This window comes from Ornithorhynchus anatinus, chromosome 12, assembly GCF_004115215.2.
Source record: "Ornithorhynchus anatinus isolate Pmale09 chromosome 12, mOrnAna1.pri.v4, whole genome shotgun sequence".
In the NCBI taxonomy this organism is placed as follows: domain Eukaryota; kingdom Metazoa; phylum Chordata; class Mammalia; order Monotremata; family Ornithorhynchidae; genus Ornithorhynchus; species Ornithorhynchus anatinus.
Genome location: NC_041739.1, coordinates 6,194,088 through 6,216,282, shown reverse-complemented (window position 1 = coordinate 6,216,282; position 22,195 = coordinate 6,194,088). Strand labels below are relative to the sequence as shown.

Genomic DNA, 22,195 nt, shown 5'->3' with positions numbered 1-22,195 from the left:
ATAAATAAATATAACAAAAAAGGCCAGCTGCCTAGTGTCCCTGATACTCACCTTTAAGAATTCCCTTTGATGAATGGCTCATTCCTATTTTCTGCCATTCAAATGTTTAAGCAACAGCATGTCACCATCCTTTTCCTCCCTCCAGGATAGCTGTTATAACAATTGTTGACATTCATCTACTCCCCCGAGAGTGCCGGGAGTTTTCTGGGTTACCTACACCTCGAGTCTCCGCTCTCAGGGCTGCAGTGAACAAACTGATTTGAAAATGTCTGACAAGAGGGAGGTGCCCCACTTTGTCTGGGGACTGGGGAGGGTTGCGTCTCTGTCCCCCGGTATGGTCTCAGCTTGTTAGGTTTCACCACCTGAAGGGCCAGAAAGACTGAGTCGATGTTAATAATTAATAACGGTGATATTTGTTAATCAGTTATTATGCGCCAAGCACTAGGCTAAGTAATGGAATAGATGCAAGGTAATTCGATCAGGCCCAATCCTTGTCCCAGGTGGGACTCACTGCTTAAGGGAGAGGGAGATACTTGTTAATCCTCATTCTACAGAGGAGGAAGCTGAGACACAGAGATTTTGAAGTATTTTTTTTAGCTGAAACCCAGAGATGGTAAAAGGTTTTTTTAGGGCATTTCATTCAATCATATTTATTGAGTGCTTACTATGAGCAGAGAACAATAGTAAATATTTACTAAGTGCTTACTATGTGCCTTCCTACTTCTAGGCTGTAAGCTTGTTGTGGGCAGGGATTTTCTCTTTATTGCTGAATTGTACTTTCCAAGTGCTTAGTACAGTGCTCTGCACACAGTAAGCGCTCAATAAATATGATTGAATGAATGAATGTGCTAGGCACTTTAGGTAGGGGTAGATACAAGTTCATCAGATTGGACAAAGTCCCAGTTCCACACAGAGCTCACTGTCACCGATTAGACTGTAAGCCCGTCAAACGGCAGGGACTGTCTCTATCTGTTGCCGACTTGTTCATCCCAAGCGCTTAGTACAGTGCTCTGCACATAGTAAGCGCTCAATAAATACTATTGAATGAATAAATACTATTGAATGAATCTTAATCTCCATTTTACAGATGAGGTAACTGAGGCCCAGAGAAGGGAAGTGACTTGCCCAACATCACAGAGCAGTCAAGTGGTGGAGCCGGGATTAGAACCCAGGTTCTTATGATTCCCATAGGAGCCATGCCCTATCCGCTAGGCCAAGTGGCTTCTCTTCACTGTTCTTCCATCACCTTTGTGATAAGAGCAAATAGACTTCAAATAGCACAAATACAAGTCGGCCCGGAGCTCAGTGATGTCGTGATGCCTCCGTGGCAGGCATAGGAAGAAGGATATTATGATCTCTGCTCTCCGCTGGTTTGGAGAGAGAAAAATCCAGAGATTTGGGGGGGAAGTATCCAAGCCCTGAATTTGACTGTTTCTCCAGTGAGGAGGATGAGGACGTGCAGACATTTGCCCAGATGTTCTGCCAGTGATTAAGACGCAATGCATGGGTCCCGATCCTGATTTGCAGCCCCCCATCTTTCCAGCCTCGGTCAAACCCAGGACCTGCGGTCAATCCAGATAATTCACTCTAATGAAAATAATAGTGGTGGATTCTGTTGAGCCTTTATTATCAGCCAAGCACTGGACAAGACAATCAGGTCGGGGACAGTCTCTGTCCCACATGGGGGTCAGAGTCCAAAAAGGAGGGTGAACGGGTACCGAATCCCCATTTTACATAGGAAGAAACTGAGGAACAAAGAAGCTAAGTGACTCAGCTTCCCCTTTTGACTGTAAACTCACTGAGGGCATGGAATGTGACTACCAACTCTTTTGTATTGTACCTTTCCAAGTGCTTAGTAAAGTGTTCTGCACACAGTCAAGGGCTCAATCAAATATCATAGATTAATTGACTTTGCCAAGATCACACCGCAAGCAAGTTAACAGAGCATGATTAGAACCCACGTCCTCTGACTCTCCCTCTTTCCACGAGGGCATGCTGCTTCTCATGATAGAAGGGGGAAGAGAGACAGAAAACAGAGGGGAGATAAAACACAGAGAAACTAGGAAGAAAATATCCTCTAGACTGTAAGCCCTTTAGAGGACAGAGACATATTTACTCAGTCGTCAAATTCTCCTCAGGGCTTAGTAGAGTGCTTTTCATATAATGAGTGCTCAAAAAATGAGCCCCATGTGAAACAGAAAGTATGTCCAACCCCATTTGCTTGTATCCATCACAGTGCTTAGTATGATGTCTGGCACATAGTAAGGGCTTAACAAATGCCATAATTTTTACCATTGGTTCATTGATCATTGTGTGGAAGGGATCAGAGTAGACAGGAATGCCTGATGGCAGATGAGGAAAAAAAATCAATGTGGGAGTAGGTGAATGCACTGGGATTGGAGGAAATGACTTGGGGACTGAGGAAAAGGCAAGAACTGAAATCGTGAATGACATAAGAAAGAGTTGACAACAAAAGGAAACACTGAAATGCTTCTTTCCTCCGAGGTTCAACCCATATGATCGGAAGGAAGATCCAAATATTTTCCTCGATTTCCCCACTAAAGCCCAAGCGCCTTCCCAGTCGAGAGGGGAAAAAAATCATAGCCAGGGCTCAGTTCCCTCCCCACGGCAGGGATGACTGTCAAGCTGAGAGACGGAGTGGCTATAAAAAGGACAATGAACTTGGAACCAAGAATTGAAAACAATAAAACACAGAGGCCCGGTGATCCTTTCTAATTTACGGGCTCACGACCCTGAAGGGCTCTAGAAACTCTAACGTAAATACATGGAAAGCCCCACGTGCAATAAATTCAACTTCTGGGCAGAAACAAAAGTCCGAGAGATTCCAGACAGCCCAGGAGCACAAGCAAAGGAGATACACTCCTAGCGGGAAATGAAGAGTAACTGCCACACCTAAAAAGGGAAAGGTGATCTTCTCATTGCTGGGAGCATACCCAAACTCATAATCTGGGATAAGAAAGAAAAAGCAAAATGCCAGCAGGTTTCACTCCAGAAAATGGATTAAACTATTTTCAATTTTTCAATGCAATTTGTTAAGCATTTATTACATACCGGGCACTGTACTAAGCCCTGGGGTAGACACAGGATAGTCAGGTTGGATGACTCACATGGGGCTCACAATCTCAATCCCCATTTTATGGATGAGGTAACTGAGGCCCAGAGAAGTGAAGTGACTTGCCCAAGGTCACCCAGAAGATAGGTGGAGGAACTGGCATTAGAACCCAGGTCCTTCTGTCTCCCAGGCCTGTGCTCTATCCACGAGGCTGTATTGCTTCTCAATTTCAATTGAGATCATATGGAGTCAATCGATTAAAACGGGTCCTGTGGTACCAAACCCTGGATTTTTTGTTTCTCTGTTTTTTAGTGGTGTCTATTAAGCGCTTATTATGTGCCAGGGACTGTACTAAGCACGGATAGATGCAAGATAATCAACTTGGACACTGTCCACGTCCCACATGGGGCTCACAGTCTTAATTCCCATTTAAGAGATGAGATACCTGGGGCGCATAGAAATGAACTGACTTTTCCAAGGTCACTCAGCAGACAAGTGGTGGAGCCAGGACTAGAACTCAGTTCCTTCCGACTCCCAGATCCGTGCTCTACCCACTAAGCCTTGCTGCTTCTCAAATGCGAAAGCTGGACAGGAATGAGAACAGCCCAGCGTGTCTGCTTCGAGACGGAGGTAGGGTCTGTTTTCCATCAAAGGTTGGGTTCCTTACCCAAACTTTCTCCGGAAGCACTGAGCCCAAATCCCCACTGGACTCAGACGTGGAGGGTGCCGGTCATCGGCTCTTCCCACCCACCTTCCCAAAAGCCCCGAGACAAACTCGGCCCCCACTCCGTCAGAGGGGAAAGTACTTTCAGGGCCACTAAACAGTTTTACTAGAAATGACCAGCTTGGATCCTGGGCCGTCTCTTTTCCTAGACAGTCCCCTTTCGAGTGAATTGGACTGAGGGAAGACCAAGGATTGAGAACATCCATCTGAGGCCGTTCCTCACTAATGGGTTTCAGAGACGAAGTCAATAAGTTAGAGCTTAATGAAATGACGGATAGTCTATCCGGGAGAACAGTGAACCTCGGCGGTCAAGTCAATTCTGAGGCATTAGTCGAATTATCGGGATCTAAAATGGCACCTAGACCTGCAGGTGCCTGGGGAGGAAGGGGTGTGGGGAAGGGAGTGGAAGGGAAAAGGCCACAGCTAGATAAGTAGAGACTGTGAGTTGTAGGCAGGGAATGTGTCCGTTTATTGTTACATTGTACTCTCCCAAGCACGTAGCACGGTGATCTGCACACAGTAAGCCCTTAATAAATATGACCGATGGAATAGATGAGAGGGGAACTAATTTTAACACTATAGAAGTCATAAAAGATAGTCTCTTCTTATAATACAGAGAGTAATGAAGTGCCAATAATCAGTCACTTAATGCACTTAAAGCACTTACTAACTACGTGGGAGGGTACAAAATAACAGAGTGGTAGTCACTTTCCCTGTTCACAAGAAGCTTACAGTCTAGAGGGGTGACAGACATTATTTACTATGTGCCAGGCACTGTACTAAACGCTGGGGAGAATCCAAGCCAATTGGGTAGGACATCATCCCTGTCCTACATCGGGCTCACAGTCATAATCCCCACTCTACAGACGAGGGAACTGAGGCACAGGGAAGTGAAGTGACTTGTGCAAGGTCACACAGGAGACAAGAGAAGGAGCCGGAATCAGAACCCAGGTCCTTCTGACTTCCAGGCCCGTGCTCCATCCGCTAAGCCACGCTGCCTCTCCTCTCGTGAGGGGCTTCTTTTTGGCAGAAATCCATTCAGAAAACAGCGAAGACCAAGCAGGGGACTTACATGGTGAAGACGTCCAACGTGTCCCCGGCTGTCCGACCCATCTCGAAGTAGGTCTGCAGGATGTTGACCGTCCCCGACAGGGCCTCGTGTCCACAGCCGCAGAACAGGGCGACCCCGGCATAGAGCAGGATGGTGGCGATCAGAGAAGCGTACGGGATGCCTCCCAGGCATTTGATACAGCACTCGAAGCACCCTGCCAAGGACGCACAAGACGATAAGGGCGTTAGCCACATTTAAGCCAAAGTGAGGAAAGGCCACAACACGCCATAGGCGGAAACTCTTGTCTCATGCTGTTGAGTGGACTCCGACCCATAGAGACTCCATGGACGCATCTCTTCCAGAACGCTCCACCTCCATCTGCAATCGTTCTGGTAGTGGATCCTGAGAGTTTTCTTGGTAAAAATCCGGAAGGGGTTTCCCATCACCTCCTTCCGTGCAGTGAACTTGAGTCTCTGCCCTCGACTCTCTCCCGTGCCACTGCTGCCTAGCATGGGTGAGTTTCGATCTGTAGCCGATGGCCTACCGCTCGCGAGCCGCTGCCCAAGCTAGGAATGGAATGGGTAGGTCTCTGCTTGACTCTCCCTCCCATAGTTGAGACTGGTAGAAGACTGGAAACTCACCAGGTGCCACCCTGAGAGGGGGTGGAAACTCTGGAAACTCTAATTTTAAGTTCCAGAGTCACAAGCTCTGGAGATCCAACTCTAGAGGCCAGGCCCTGTCTAGACTACAAGCTCGTTGTGGGCAGGGACCATGTCTGCCAACTCTGTTGTATTGTACTCTCCCAAGCGCTTAGTACTAATAATGATGGTATTTGTTAAGCGCTTACTATGTGCCAAGCACTGTTCTAAACCCTGAAGGGCTCTGCACAGAGTAAGTACTCAAGCTCCCTCTAGACTGTAAACTCGCTGCGGGCAGGGAATGTGTCTGCCTATTGAACTCCCCCGAGTGCTTCCTACAGTGCTCCACACCCGGTAAGTGCTCAATACGATCGATTCAATTAATGCCACTGATTGAGTCAGGTCTGGGGAGTCCAGATTACAATCCTAGAACATTTCTACTTTGGAGGGAGCTTCATCTCTGGCCCACAAAGCACACTGGTTGTGGTTACAGCTCTGGCTCTTTGGGAAACTTTTCCATCACAAAAAATAATAATGATGGCATTTGTTAAGCACTTACTATGTGCCGTGCACTGTTCTAAGCGCTGGGGGGAATACAAGGTGATCAGGTCGTCCCACCTGGGGCTCACCGATTTAATCCCCATTTGACAGATGAGGCAACTGAGGCACAGAGAAGTGAAGCGATTTGTCCAAAGTCACCCAGCTGGCAAGGGGCGGACCTGGGATTAGAACCCATGACCTCTGACTCCCAAGATCATGCTCTTTCCACTGAGCCACTCTGCTTCTCTAAAAAAACAGTGAGAGAGAGAGGAGGTGCTACCATTCTGTGGGGGGTCCCTCTCCCACTGGGGGCTCCCGGTTTAAGTAAGAAGGCTGAAGCAGAAGCAGCGTGGCCTAGTGGATATTGAACGTTCCTGGCAGTCAGAGGGACCTGGGTTCTAATCCCCGTTCCACCGTTCATCTGCTGCGTGACGATGGGCAAGTCACTTCACTTCTCTGTGCCTCAGCCACCTCCTCTGTAAAATGGGGATTACGACTTGGAGTCCCAGGTGGGAAGCGGACCGTGTCCAACCTGATTAATTGATATATCTACTCCAGAACTTGGTAGATTTCATTTATTTATTCATTTATTGGTATTGATGTTTGTCTCCCCCTACTCTAGACTGTAAGCTCGTTGTGGGCAGGGAATGTGTCTGTTTACTGTTGTATTGTACTCTCCCAAGAGCTTAATACAGTGCTCTGCACATAGTCAGTGCTCAATAAAGACTAATGAATGAATGAATGAATGAAGTAACTGATAGGAAGTGTTAAAAAAGCAAGGCTTCTAATTAAAATGTGGATCCCTCAAAGGGACTGAGAAGCTCAATTACGGACGACGGAGAGATTCAGAGAAATGCAACCAACAAAATAGAGTCTAACAGAATAGAAGCATAAGACCAAATTCACATCTCCAAGATGTAAAGTTTCTGTGGGTTTGGGGAGGAAGAGGAAGGGGTGGGAGAGAAGGTTGAGAGGGGGAACCAGATTGCCTAAGAGAGCCAGCTCACCACATTCTGCCCTCATTGACCCTCCATAGTAACCTCACTGTGGGCAGGGAATGTGTCAGTTTTATACTGAGAAGCAGCGTGGCCTACCGGATAGACCAAGGCCCTGAGAATTAAGAAGACCTGGGTTCTAATCCCGGCTCTGCCACTTGTCTGCTAGGTGAACTTGGGCAAGTAATTTAGCTTCTCTGTGCCTCAGTTACCTCAGCTGTAAAAAGGAATTAAGACTGTTGGCCCCAAGTTAGAAGCAGCATGGCATAGTGGAAAGAGGCCATTCTAATCCTGGGTCTGCCACTTGTCTGCTGCGTGACCTTGGGCAAGTCACTTTACTTCTCCAGGCCTCAAGTCCCTCATCTGGGGGCTGAGATGAGAAGTGAGGATTGAGGAATGGAATTGAGAACTTTGAACCCCACGTGGGACAGGGACTATGTCTGACCCGATTTTCTCATATCCACCCTAGTGCTTAGTACAGTGCCTGGCACACTGTAAGTGCTTAGCAAATACCACGGTCATTATTATTATTAAGTGGGACAGGGATTGTGTCAAAACTGATTTACTTGTATCCACCTCAGCCCTAAGAAAATTGCCTAGTACATAGAAAGAGCTTGACAGAGAGTCAGAGGACATGGATGCTAATCTTGACTCTGCCGCTTGTCAGCTGTGTGAGTTTGGGCAAGTCACTTAACTTCTCTGTGCCTCAGTTACCTCATCTGTAAAGTGGGGATTAAGACTGTGAGCCCCACGTGGGACAGCCTGATTATCTTGCATCTCCCCAGTGCACAGAACAGTGCTTGGCACATAGTAAGCACTTAACAAATATCATCATTATTATTGTTATCATTACCATTCAGTAACAAATAGAGACAACCCCTGCCCACAACGGACTCACAGTCCAGAAGACATACAAGATAATACTGACAAAGTAACTCCCTTAGATTGTGAGCTCTTTGTGGGACCAAGATTTGCAGTGCTTGGCACATAGTAACAGCTTACTAAATCCCCTAATTATCTTTATTATTATAATTCAGAAGCATCTGGCAGTATCATCTGGTAAACATCATATAAATTAAGGCATAATATAGACCATACTGCAGGAGGGAGAGCATTATACAGTAAAATGCATGGCGAGATCAAACTTCGCTCGCAAGATCAGAATCTCTAGGTTAGAAAATAAATTCTTAAAAAAAAAAAAAGCATAATAGGTCCCAGAACTCTGACAACAGCCTTACGGTGGCTATTCGGTCTTTTAATTGAAATTCAGGCCCTTGGTGATATAAATGTGCACGTCAGAATGAGCGGCCACTGCCAAAGTGAAATATGAACCAGAGTAGTTATCTGGGTGATTTGGTCTCAATGAGAGGTTTGGGGCCTCAATTACACAGAAAGGACCATCAAAAGTATGTTATTTCACTGCTCTGAAGGGATAATTAATTCTTCACGTCACATGGGTGGGTGGTAAAAGAGAACTAGGAAGAGAAAAAGACAAACAAGGAGAAAGAAAGGGACACACACAAAGCCAGGAAGCTAACTAACTGTAGGGCAAAAGTGAGAGAGAGAGGAAGGCAGAGGGTGAGAGAAAGAAACAGGAAGAGAGGGAGGAAGAGAAGAAAGGAGGGAAGGAGGAAAAGAAGGATGGAGGAAGAGAGGGAAAGAAGAATAGGATAGGGAAAAGGGAGTGTGGGGTGGGGGAGAGAAAGACGGAGAGAAGAAGGAGAAAGATATAGAAGAATAGAGGAGGCAGGGGAGTGGGGAGGAAAGAGGGAGAGAGAGAAGGGGGAAGAGGTACAGAAGGAAAGAGAGAAAGAGAAAGAAGGAAGGAGGGAAAGGGGGAAAGAGAGACGGAGAGAAAAGCGCATTCCTTGAAGGCAGGATCATATCTAGTCCTTCTACTGTCCTCTTCTCTGAAGGTCTTAGTACAGTGCTCTATGCATAGGAGGCATTCAGTAAATGTTATTGTTGGATTGGACTGTATAGGGAACCTCGTTCAGTTGACTAATGAGAATAAATAGGAACTTTATTCCCACGGTATTGGTTAAGCACTTATGATGTGCCAGGCTCTCTAGTAAGCGCTGAGGTAAATACAAGATAATAAGTGCCCCATGTGGGGCTCACAGTCAATCACTTTACAGATGAGGTAACTGAGGCACAGAGAAGTAAAGTGACTTGTCCAAAGTCACACAGCAGACAAAATGTCGAAACCAGGATTGGAACCCAGATCCCCTAACTCCCAGGCCTGTGCTCTACTGCTAGGCCACGCTGCTTTTTATCATGATGTTGATGATTGGTCCCCAGATCTGGGGTGCAACTTTGGTTCTGGGTGAACAGGCGAGGTGGAAATCGATATTTCCGTTCTTCTGCCTCTCAACTGCTTCCTTGGTGGCATAAAAGATAAAGAAAGTGCTTAGTAAGTGCTGTACACAGTAAGCGCTCAATAAATGCGATCGAATGACTATTACTTCATTGGTGTCACAATTAGGGGGAGGAAAAGACATGGCTTCATTGGGCCTAAAAGGCTGTTAGGGGGGTCTCTGTGTTTTTTCAAAGGCAAAAATACACTTGGAAAGCAGAAGGACAACTGGCTTCCTTTCAAAGGGAGTCGAAAAATCACATCTGTAGGCCATCATGACCCTTGAAACTCTAACATCTGGTTCTAGAAATTGGAAAAATAACAGAATTAAAATACCTAGGAGATAACGGTCTATCTTTTGTCCAGATACCATACAAGCCAAGCAGCCAGCAAAAAGCTGTTCTCGTACTGGAGGCTTGGAATGATAAAAATATTTGTGTACCTACTGCATACTAATTGGCAGGGGAGATACCAGATAATCAGATCCCACATGGGGCTCGCCATCTAAATAGGTGAGAGAGCAGTATTGAATCCCCTTTTGCAGATGAGGGAACTGAGGCACAGAGAAATTAAGCAACTTGCCCAAGGTCACGAAGCAGACAAGTGGCAGAGAGGGGCCTCTTCAGGCCCAGGCTTGCACTCTTTCAACTAGGCCACACTGCTTCTCAGAGTGGGTGAAGATAATAATAATAATAATAAAGGCATTTATTAAGTGCTTACTATGTGCGAAGCACTGTTCTAAGCACTGGGGGGGGGGGGGAATACAAGGTGATCAGGTTGTCCCAGGTGGGGGCTCACAGTCTTAATGCCCATTTTACAGATGAGGTAACTGAGGCACAGAGAAGTTAAGTGACTTGCCCAAAAAGTCCAAATACTTTTTCCATCTTGAATAGAAAAATGTGAGAGAGGCTTCTTAGAGTTCAGATCATTTGATACAAGCAGTATACAAGCGGCTGACAAGCGGCGGAGCCTGGATTAGAACCCATGACCTCTGACTCCCAAGCCCCGGCTCCTTCAGTCTCCCTAAGGAGAGCACTGCAGTCCAGCTCAGAATCTAAGCTTTCCTGCAAAGTCAGAGGGAAACATTCATGCCTTCAGCTAAGATGGCACTGACTACTTCCGTTACCCAGCTTTGCACACAGTGATTGCCACCATGCTGTTCCACTGTTGTGTTGGGTCATAATAATAATAATAATAATAATCTCCAAAAATACTAATGATAATGACCCTGTGTGCTGCTGCGTGACCTTGGACAAGCCACCTAACTTCTCCGTGCCTCAGTTCTCTCATCGGCAAAATGGGAGTTCAGTATCTGTTCTTCCTTCCACTTAAACTGTGAGTCCCAAATGTGACCTGATTATCCTGTATCTGCCCCAACATTTGGCATGTAATAGGTGTTTAACAAATAGCATAATTATTATTATTGCAATTACTAAAATAATAACAGTAATTAGAGTGACATTTGTTCATTGCTTACTTATATGTCAAAGCACTATATATTTAGAGCTAGGGGAGATCCAGTGTACGGTTTCCCTGTCCCACACGGGGCTCGAAGTCTGAGAAGGAGGGACAACAGGTATTTAATCCCCATTTTACAGAGGAAACAGAGGCAAAGTGAAGTGACTTGCCCAAGGTGACACAGCAGGCAAGGGGCAGAGCAGGAAATTAGAACACAGGTCCTCTGACTCCCAGGTCCGGGCTCTTTCCGCTAGACCACGCTGACAGATAGCATGAAAAAGGCAATTCGTAATATCGTTACTATTAGAGTGCTCTGTGAACCAATCAGTGATATTCATTGAGCACTTCGTGCAGAGCACTGAAGTAAGCTCTGGGGAGAGTTCAACACAATTGAGTTAACAGACACGATCCCTGCCTTTAAGGGACTAATGATCTAATCAGTCAAGCCCCGCTTTTCCTCATTTCCTACTCCCTTCTCCGTCACCCTTTGCTCTTCCCCGCTCCCAGCCCCGCAGCGTTTATGTCCAGATCTGACATTTCTTTCTTTGTACTGATGTCCGCCTCCCCCACTCTAGACTATGAGCTCGTCGTGGGCAGAGAATGTCACCGTTTGTTGTTGTATTGTACTTTCCCAGTGCTCCGCACATAGTAAGCGCTTAATAAATACGATTGAATAGGTGAATGAATTTAGCCCTTACTGAGGGCAGAGCACTGTACTAGGCACTTGGGAGAGTACAGTCTAACAGAGCTGATGGACACGTTCCCTGCCCACATTGAACTTACAGTCCACTGGGGAGACAGACGTGAAAATGAATCACAGATAGGGGAGGCGGTGAAGTATGAACTGTATCCGTTCAGTCGGTCGTGTTTATCGAGCACTTAGTGCGTGCAGAGCACTGTGCTAAGCGACTGGGAGAGTAGAATACAACAGTAAAAAGACACATTCCCAGCCCACAGTGAGCTGACAGTCTAGAGGTTCATTCATTCGATCGTATTTACTGAGCGCTTACTGTGCGCTTACTGTACTAAGCGCTTGGGAAGTACAGTTCAACAACAAAGAGAGCCAAGCCCTGCCCACAGCGGGCTCGCAGTCTAGAAGGGGGGGAGACAGAAATCAAAACAAGTAAACAGACATTAATAGTATCAATATAAATAAATGGAATTATAGATATGGACATATATACAGAAGGGCTGGGGGGCGGATGTACTCAGGTGCTTGGGCTAGGTGTGCAGTGCCTATTAAGATGCTTAGGGGTGTAGAACGAAGTTCACAGACAACACAGAAGGGAGGGAAAATAGGGTGGAGGGCGGAAAGATCAGCATTGGATGCTTTGGGGAGGAAATATCATTTTAATAGGGCTTTGACGACATACTCAAGGATGGAAGCGATATCAGCAACTAACCGCGGGATGGTTCTAATATCTTACGATCGTGGGATACCTTGAACCCAGGGACTCAGAAAATACCTGGCAATTCCACCCGGGTCCCCTCACTCCCGAAATAGGGCTCGGAGACCTGCGAAGCGGCATTTGGGAGAGGACTTGGTTGTGATTTCTTCTTAAGGGACTCTTCGGTGCTGACTAGGAGGAAGGGACTTCTGGCCTGGAATGCCCTCCCTCCTCTCATCTGCCAAATTAGCTCTCTTCCCCCTTTCAAAGCCCTATTGAGAGCCCACCTCCTCCAGGAGGCCTTCCCAGACTGAGCCCCCTTTTCCTCTGCTCCCCCTCCCCTCCCCATCACCCCGACCCCTCCCTCTGCTCTACCCCCTCCCTGCCCCACAGCACTGGTGTCTATTTGTATATATTTATTAGTCTATTTTATTATCGATGTATATATATCTGTAATTCTATTTATCTATTTTGATGCTATTGATGCCTGTCTACTTGCTTTGTTTTGTGGTCTGTCTCCCCCTTCTAGACTGTGAGCCCGTTGTTCGGTAGGGATTTTCTGTATCTGTCGCTGAACTGTACTTTCCAAGCACTCAGTACAATGCTCTGCACACAGTAAGCGCTCAATAAATACGAGTGAATGAACGAATGAACCGGGAGCAGATGTTTTTCACTGTTATTTGTTTTAAGTGCTTGCTACAAGGCACTCTATTAAGTGCTAGGGAAGATACTAATAACAATAATGTTGGTATTTGTTAAGCGCTTACTATGTGCAGAGCACTGTTCTAAGCGCAGGGGTAGATACAGGATAATCAGGTTGTCCCACGTGAGGCTCACAGTTAATCCCCATTTTACAGACGAGGGAACTGAGGCACAGAGAAGTGAAGTGACTCGCCCACAGTCACACAGCTGACAAGTGGCAGAGCTGGGATTCGAACCCATGAACTCTGACTCCCAAGCCCGGACTCTTTCCACTGAGCCACGCTGACTAGGTAATCGGGTTGGCCACAATCCCTATTCCACATAGAACTCAGCATTTTAATCCTCATTTTATAGATGAAGTAACTGAGGCAGGGGGAATTAAGTGACTTGACCAAGGTCACACAGTAGATGAGTAGGGAAGCCACAAATAGAACCCAGGTCCTTCTGACTTCCATTCATTCATTCAATCGTATTTATTGAGCACTTACTATGTGCGAAGCACCGTACTAAGTGCTTGGGAGAGTACAATATAACAGCAGACACTTTCCTGTCCACAACGAGCTCACAGTCTAGGAGAGGGAGACAGACATTAATAAATAAAGCCGGCGATCTTTCCACTAGACCCCGCTGCTTCTCTTGTAAACACAAGATGTCTTCCCACGTTAACAAAAGTCCTTCTGAAATGATCTTGGGTGAAAACCCAAGAAAGAGCTTCCAGCTGATGAGGGTGGGAAGGGAGGTAGAATGAGCGTTTAGAGGTGTGCATTTCAACTCCCTAGACTCATCCTCCACCTCAGTGAAATGTTCCTCAAATTTCAAGCCAATGGTCCATTTGGATTTTGCCCAGTTACCAGAATCACCCTAATTCTCTTTAGGATAATTGAACGTGGATGTGAAAAGTTTCTCCTCAAAACAAAGGCTGCTCATATGAAACGCTCCGATCACAACACCTCCGATGATGTCAACAGCATAAGCTAAGAAGTCTTGGCTTGAGCCTGCCTCAAAGCAAATCCTCAAATATATCCAAAGGTGGGATCTGGGGGGTGAAGAGGATTGCTTTTTTCATGGTACTTAATAATGTTGGTATTTGTTAAGTGCTTACTATGTGCAGGGCACTGTTCTAAGCGCTGGGGGAGATACAGGGTAATTGGGTCGTCCCACGTGAGGCTCACAATCTTAATCCTCATTTTACAGGTGAGGTAAGTGAGGCACAGAGAAGTGAAGTGACTTGCCCACAGTCACACAGCTGACAAGTGGCAGGGCCGGGATTCGAACCCTTGACCTCTGACTCCCAAACCCGGGCTCTTTCCACTGAGCCACGCTTCTTACTATGTGCCAGACACCGTATTGAGCACTGGGCTAGATAGGAGCTAATCGAGTTGGACACAGTCCGTGTCCCACATGGGGCTCACAGGCTTAATCTCCATTTTCCAGCTGAAGGAACTGAGGCCCAAGGAAGTGAAGTGATGGCCCAAGGTCTCACACACAGCAGGCAAGGGCCGGAGCCGGGATTAGAGCCAAGATCTTCCAGATTCATTGAGCGCTTACTATGTGCAGAGCACTGTATTAAGCGCTTGGAAAGTACGATTCGGCAACAGATAGAGACAATCCCTACCACGCTGCTTCTCTAAGAGCACATCTTTCCACTTCAACAGCCCACAGGAGAGAACAGAAGTCTGGGATTTGGGATACCTGGATGGTAGTTGAGAAGCAGCGTGGCTCAGTGGAAAGAGCCCGGGCTAGGGAGTCAGAGGTCATGGGTTCTAATGCCGCCTCCACCACTTGTCAGCTGTGTGACTTTGGGCAGGTCACTTAACTTCTCTGGGCCTCAGTTCCCTCACCTGTAAAATGGGGATTAAGACTGTGAGCCCCACGTGGGACAACCTGATTCCCCTGTGACTACCGCAGCGCTTAGAATAGTGTTCTGCACATAGTAAGCGCTTAACAAATACCATCATCATTATTATTATTATTAGTTCTGGCTCTGAAGGGTGGGGGAAAGGGTATTGGGGCTATCACCAAGGGCATTTTCTATGATTTGCAGGAGCTGCAGGAATCCTGAAAAACTAGGAGCAGTGTGGACTAGTGGATAAAGTCTGGGCTTGGGAGTCAGAGGACCTGGATTCTAATCCCAGCTCCCACCCCTTCTCTGCCCGAGCAAGTCACTTCATTTCTCTGGGCCTCAGTTACCTCCTCTGTAAAATGGGAATTAAGCCTGTGAGCCCCACGTGGGACAGGGAATGTGTCCAACCTCATTAGCTTGTATCCTCTCCAGTGCTTATTACAGGTTCTGGTACACAGTCGCAAAGAAGCTACTAGAGAAGCGGTGTGGCTCAGTGGAAAGAGGCCGGGCTTGGGAGTCAGAGGTCATGCCTTCGAATCCCGGCTCTGCCACTTGTCAGCTGGGTGACTGTGGGCAAGTCACTTCACTTCTCTGGGCCTCAGTTACCTCATCTGTAAAATGGGGATTATGACTGTGAGCCCCACGTGGGACAATCTGATTACCCTGTATCTACCCCAGCGCTTAGAACAGTGTTCTGCACATAGTAAGTGCTTAACAAATACCAAGATTATTATTATAGTAAGCGCTTAACAAATACCATTAAAACAAAAAGCTGGCTAATGTGGTTGGCAAAGACTTCAGTGGCTCCCAAGGCAAAGAGAGTTGCTTGTTTTTCCAAAATCAGTGGCTCAGCATACACACAACACATTTCCATCTAATGCCCTTTATATAGTCATTTTCATTTGCGCTTATGAAACCTCAGAGAAGATTGTGTTGATTATATTTTATGGGTTCCTTTGGAACATTAGCTTTATTGGAGACTAAATGAGAGAGAGATCCTCAGCCCAAAGATAATAAAACCTCTTGCCGAAAATGTTGGCTTGTCTACGAGGTGAACCCAACTGCACCCAGCTAGAAGTGTATCTCATTTAAATCAGGCTCATAAATGAATCGGTGTGTTATGTGCCATTTGTCAGCTTCGGAGTTCCCGCAATAGAAGGCCTTCCCTTTTATCAACATAAAAATTTAACTCAGGCCGCATACTTCATTATATCAAAGAGAGCAGCTTAATTAAAAAAAAATCAAAAAAACCTCAATTCATTTACGAGGTTAAATAGATCACAGGCCTCAAATGTTTTCTATTGTTGAGGTCAAATTCCTCCCTCCATTAATCAACTCTGATAATTCCATTACAACTAGAATGATTTGATTCCAGTGCATTTAGGGCAGAAGATGATCTTTTTCAATTTGTAAAAAGAGATTTCTTATTTGCAAAGGATTCTAGTAGAAGCGGCGTGGCCTGGTGGATAGAGAAGTGGCCTGGGAGTCAGAAGGGCCTGGGTTCTAATCGCTTTTCCGGCACTTGCCTGCTGTGTGACCTTGGGCAAGTCACTTCACTTCTCTCTGCCTGGGTTACCTCATCTGTAAAACGGGGATTGAGACTATGAGCTCCACGTGTGACATGGACTGTGTCCAACCTGAAGATCTATATCTACCCCAGCATTTAGTACAGTGTCTGGCACATAGTAAGCGCTTAAAAAATACCATAAAAAAGAAACAAAAAACCTTTGAAATCAGTCAATTTTTACCCTGTCATATATCCTGAGGCTGTTTAGGGAAGTTGTAAAAAATCTAAATAAAATTTCTGCACTTTGTATTTTCTAGGGCATCTGTGTGTACCACTTCCAAAGGGTGAGAAGTGATCCATCCCTGAATGACTGAAACTGTGATATAAAGACATATATGAAAAAGAAGGATGGCCTCATGGAAAGAGCCTAGATCTGGGAGTTTGAGGACCCGAGTTCTAATCTCAACTCTGTCACTAGCATGCTGTGTGACCTTGGGCAAGTCACTTCTTTGTGCTTCAGTTACCTCATCTTGTAAAATAGGGGTTAAATACCTGTTCTCCCTCCCACTTCGACTGTGAGTCCCACGTGAGACAGGGACTGTTCCTGACCTGCTCATGTTGAATCTACCCAGTGCTTAGTACAGTGCTTGGAACATAACGCTTAACAAATACCACAGTGACCACTACTTCAATTATTCATATTGAAGAAAAACGGCCAGTGAAAATCTATGAACTGATTACAGGTTTAAAACTGGAATAAGAGGAGAAAGAGGAGGTGGAAGATAAAATTGGAAGCCAAGGAGCAGAAAGGGACTAGAACAATAATAATAACGATAATGACTATATGTATTAAGCGTTTATTATGTGACAAGCACTGTTCTAAGCACTGGGATAGATACAATCAGGGTGTTCCACGTGGGGCTCACATTCTTAATTTCCTTTTTACAGATAAGGTAATTGAGGTACAGAGAAGTTAAGTGACTTGCCCCAAAACACACAGCTGCGTGGTGGAGCTGGGATTAGAACCCATGACCTCTGACTCCCAAGCCTGTGCTCTTGATGTAATGGATAGCGCACAAGCCTGGGTGCCAGAAGGTTGTGGGTTTTAATCCCAGCTCCGCCTCATGTCTGCTGGGCGACCTGGGGCAAGTCATTTCACTTGCTGGCTCTCAGTTACCTCATTTGTAAAATAAGGATTAAGACTGTGAGCCCCATGTGGGACAGGGACTGTGTCTAACCTGATCTACTTGTATCCACCCCAGTGCTTAGTACAGTACCTGGCACACAGTAAGCACTTAACAAGCACCACAATTATTATTCATTATTACCATCCTTGAGGAGTGGGTTTCTGACAATATCAACCCTTCTTTAGCCCAAAGGTGAAGCTGTAGTAGTTTTATTTTCGCAGGTCAACAGTAATTATGGTCTTTATTAAGTGCTTATTATGTGTCAAGTACGGTTCTAAGCACAGATATCCATACCAGTTAGGTCAGAAACTGTCCCGTCTCACATGATGCTCACAATCTAAGTAGGTGGGAGAACAGGTATTATGGACTGTAAAAGTCCCTATTTTACAGTTAAAATAGAAAAATGAGGCACAGTGGAGTTAAATGACACCTGAAGTCATACAGCAGACGAGTGGAGGAACTGGGATTAGAATCCAGGACCTGTGGCTCCCAGGCCCCTGCTTTTTCCACTAGGCTGCACTGCTTCTCAACTATTGTTAATGAATATATTGATTAATGAAAATATAAATTTATATTTTGAAGAGAATTTGACCAGCCTGTCAGGTGCCTCGTTCTCGCCTGTCCCGTCTTTGACCCTGGCCCATGTCCTACCCCTGGCCTGGAATGTCCTCCTTCCTCAAATCCTCCAAACAATCACTCTGCCCCCCTTCTAAGCTCTACTGGAGGTGCACTTCCACCCAGAAGCCTTCCCAGATTAAGTCCCCCCTTTTCCTCAGTTCCCCCTCCCCTCCTCATAGCCCCAACTCGCTCCCTCTGCTCTACCCACCTCTCCCGACAGCACTTGTGTATATATGTACATATCTATCGTTCTATTTATTTATATTGATACTATTGATGCCTGTTTACTTGTGTTGACGTCTACGAGCCTGTTGTTGATCAGGGATTGTCTTTATTTGTTGCTGAATTGTACTTCCCAAACACTCAATAAATACGATTGAATTGAATGAATGAATGTATCATCTCAGATGCATTCTTTCTATAGGGAGGGAGAGAAATTCTGAACAAGAACAGGCAAACACTCTGAAGCAAAATTAAGGCTCAGGTCTTTCCCAAAGTTGACCTGGCATAAAATCACAGAGAGCCACAGATGCATTCACTGGGTAACTCAGTAAGTTACATAACGGGCGGGGAAACCGGACTGGGTGAAGAGCAGTGTCGGAAATCAGTGAGGCACCCTGTCATAAGCTGTTTAAAAAACCCTGAAGGGGAACCACGTTCAACTGGGGAATTGAATAGAGAATGATTTTTCTCTGAGGTAAAAAGGGGATCTTGGGCCTACTTCACATCCTTCTTGCTGAAGACGGGAACACAGAAAAACACTATCCTTCCTGGAGGCTGACAGAACCTGGACTTTTGTAGGCCATTCACGGCAAGTTTGAAAAAGGATGCGACCGTCTGGGAATTGAGAGTGTCCTAGATCAATCACCGAAGGCGTGGGCTGAGCCCTTACTGTGGGCAGAGCACTGTAAGCCCTTAAGACAGTACACTACAATAGAGATGGTAGACGAGATCCCTAGTCACACGGAGCTTACAGTCTAGAGCGGAGCACTGACATTAAAATAAATTAGAGTTAGGGGAATTGGCGGACTCAAGACCACCTACTGATGAGATTTTAAAACTCCATTTCATCAGCAGCCTAAACACTACGTCTAACACATCACTGAAGTGTGGACACGACAGAGAATCGTAATAACTGGCATATCTTAAGCGCTTAGTACATGCCAAGCACTGTACTAAACTCTGGGGTAGGTAAGGGTTAATTGCATTGGACACGCTCCCTGTCCCACGTAGGGCTCACCGTCTCAATCCCCATTTTACAGATGAGGTAATTGAGGCCCAGAGTTAGCACCGCATGTGATGAAGACCGGTCCGGTTCTCCCAAGAGCGGCCATAGCTTCGATCGAACCATCAGCGTTCTCCCGGCCCGTTCATTCGATCGTATTTACTGAGCGCTTACTGTGTGCAGAGCACTGTAGTAGCACTTGGGAAAGTGCAAAGATGAGCAGACACACTCCCTGACCACAAAGAATTTGCGGGCTAGAGGGGGGAGACGGACATCAATAGGAATAAAAAAATGACACAACAGAATCCTTCAGTTCTCTGAGGGGAAGTGCGCCCGTTTAGCATAAGCTATCGATGAATGTCTCAGTAACATTAGCTTCCACTTGTAAGCCGGAGTCACAGAAAACAACAGCTGCTGACAGAACACTCGGCTTTAATCATCTCCTCTTCTGCCTAGCCATCTGTCTTTACACCACAGTGATTTTTACCTAGACTTATCATCAGGCTCCCCGGAGCGACAGTGCCCTTTATAGGCGACTAAGTTTCCTTTATGTAATCATCTTCCCTGTATTAGTAAATGGCATTAGCCTCTCGTGGTTTTATGACTCTGTCCCGAGGAAAGCAGCAAACACTTCCTTCACTTTTTCTCTTAGATCGCCTGAAACCTGGAGTCCCTTGGAGATGAGGAAGGAGTTCTGCAGACCTGGGAGCTTTGCACGTGTTTTGGGGGAAGCCCCTCCTCAAAATGAAATCTGTTGATATGGGCAACAGATGTTAAAAAATAAAAGGACGAGAGAGTCGAGGCACTTGATCATTATTATTCATTCATTCATTCATTGGACTGTATTTATTGAGCGCTTACTGGGTGCAAAGCTCTGGGAGAGCAACAACAAATAGACACATCCACTGTCATTATCATTATCATTATTATTACTGTGCTCGTTAAGGGTTTCTTACATGTCAGCACTGCTTGAAACACTAGGTAGATTCAAGATAATCAGGTCAGGCTCACTCCATATTCCACATAGGGCTCACAGCCTAAACAGGAGGGAAAATGGGAATTAAATCCCTATTTTACAGATGAGGGAACTGAGGCACAGAGGAGTTAAGTGACTCACCCAAGGTCACACAGCGGACAGGTGGAGGAGCTGGTGGCCCCGGGTTCGAGTCAGAACTCTGTCACCAGCCCGCCGGTTGACCACGGGCAAGTCACTCAACCTCTCTGCTCCTCAGTTTCCTCATCTGCAAATTGGGAATAATAGTAACTGCCTTTCGACCGACCTCATAGGATTGTTTGACGGGCAAAACTGTGATAAGGAATATGAGAAACATGGTAAAACAGCACTAAACAAAAAGTGTGGTGTTACGACATATTCTGGAAGCTTCTGTGAAGCAGCTCAGTGCAAAGAACATGGATCTGAGAGTCAGCGGACCTAGGTTCTAATCCCTGCTCTGCTACTCACTATCTGTGAGACCTTGGGCGAGTCATTTTGCTTCTCTATATCTCAGTTTCCTCATCTATAAAATCAGGAATAAATCCTACTCCCTCCTACTTAGACTGTGAGTCCCATGTGGGACAAGGACTGTAACCAACCTAGTTATCTTATATCTACCCTATCACTTAGTACAGTACTCGGCACAGAGGAGGTTCTTAACCCATACCAAGACACAAAAACAACAACAACACAAAATGAAAATCAACACTATCGGCTTGGTTTCTTTGGCCTTTTTAGAATGAAAGCAAAGTGCAGATGGCTAACTTCTTGGGAATTCTTCTGGGATGACTTTCCGTGGAGTCATCCCAAGAAGAATTCCCAAGAGGTTATCCATCTGCACTTTGTTTTTATAATTATCATCATCATCATCATCAAAAGCTTGAAACAGTCTTTCCCTAATACATTTTGTCTCCCTCCCCCAACTCCAACTGCTCTTCTTCACAGCCTGTCTCCAGATTCTTTGAATCATTGGGATTCAAAAGTCTATTATTTTTGTCACCTTCACCTTCTCTGTATGCGTCAGTTCTACCCCCTAGTCAGCTTCAACAAAAACAAATGGTTTTCCTAGTTTTCTTAAAGGATGGGAAAGACTGTGAGCTCTAGACTGTAAACTCCCGCTCTGGACTGCGATCTCCTTCTTTAAACTGTAAGCTCCTTCCCCAGAATGTAAATTCCTCATAATAATAATAATAATAATTCTGGCATTTAAGTGCTTACTATGTGCCAGGCACTATACTAAGCGCTGGGGTGGATACAAGCAAATCGGGTTGGAAACAGTTCCTGTCCCACATGGGGCTCACACTCTTCATCCCTATTTCCAGATGAGGTAACTGAGGCCCAGAGAAGTGAAGCGACTTGCCCAAGGTCACACAGCTGACACGGGATTAGAACCCATAACCTTCTGATTGCCAAGCCTGTGCCCTGTCCACTATGCCATGCTGCTTTCCATTCAGGCTATCAGCTCCTCCTGTAAACCACAGGCTCTCTGGGGGGCACCTGTACTAAGCACTGGGTAGATCCAAGTAAAGGAGATTGGACGTGAACCCTGACCCTTATTGGACTCCCAATCTAAGTAGGAAGGAGAACAGGTATCGAACTCCCATTTTACAGATGAGGAAATTCTGACCCAGAGAAGATAAGAAACTGGCCCAAGGTCATACAGCAGACACTTAGCAGAACCGGAATTAGAGAATTGTGCTCTTTCCACTAGGCCACACTGCTCCTCAGTTCTGGAGTTTACTACTCACAAATAAGCACGAGGAAGGTATTCATTCTCATCTTTTTCAGAGTACATTTGTAACTGGACAATACTCGATTTTCAGCGCTAGATATTTTACCCATACAAACAGTGTAATTATACCTTAAATTGATAAAATATGTCACCACTCACTTAAC

The 22,195-nt window shown here is 45.8% G+C and overlaps 1 protein-coding gene across 2 annotated transcripts in view; it reads right to left on the bottom strand.

The window, feature by feature from the left end:
- GPM6A (glycoprotein M6A) overlaps positions 1 to 22,195 on the bottom strand; it is a 156,130-nt gene that overhangs the window by 59,147 nt on the left and 74,788 nt on the right. For both annotated transcript variants that reach the window (XM_007673014.4, XM_007673015.4), the window contains exon 2: positions 4,870 to 5,062. In XM_007673014.4, the coding sequence (XP_007671204.2) occupies positions 4,870 to 5,062 (193 nt within the window). The remainder of the gene's footprint in view (positions 1 to 4,869; positions 5,063 to 22,195) is intronic.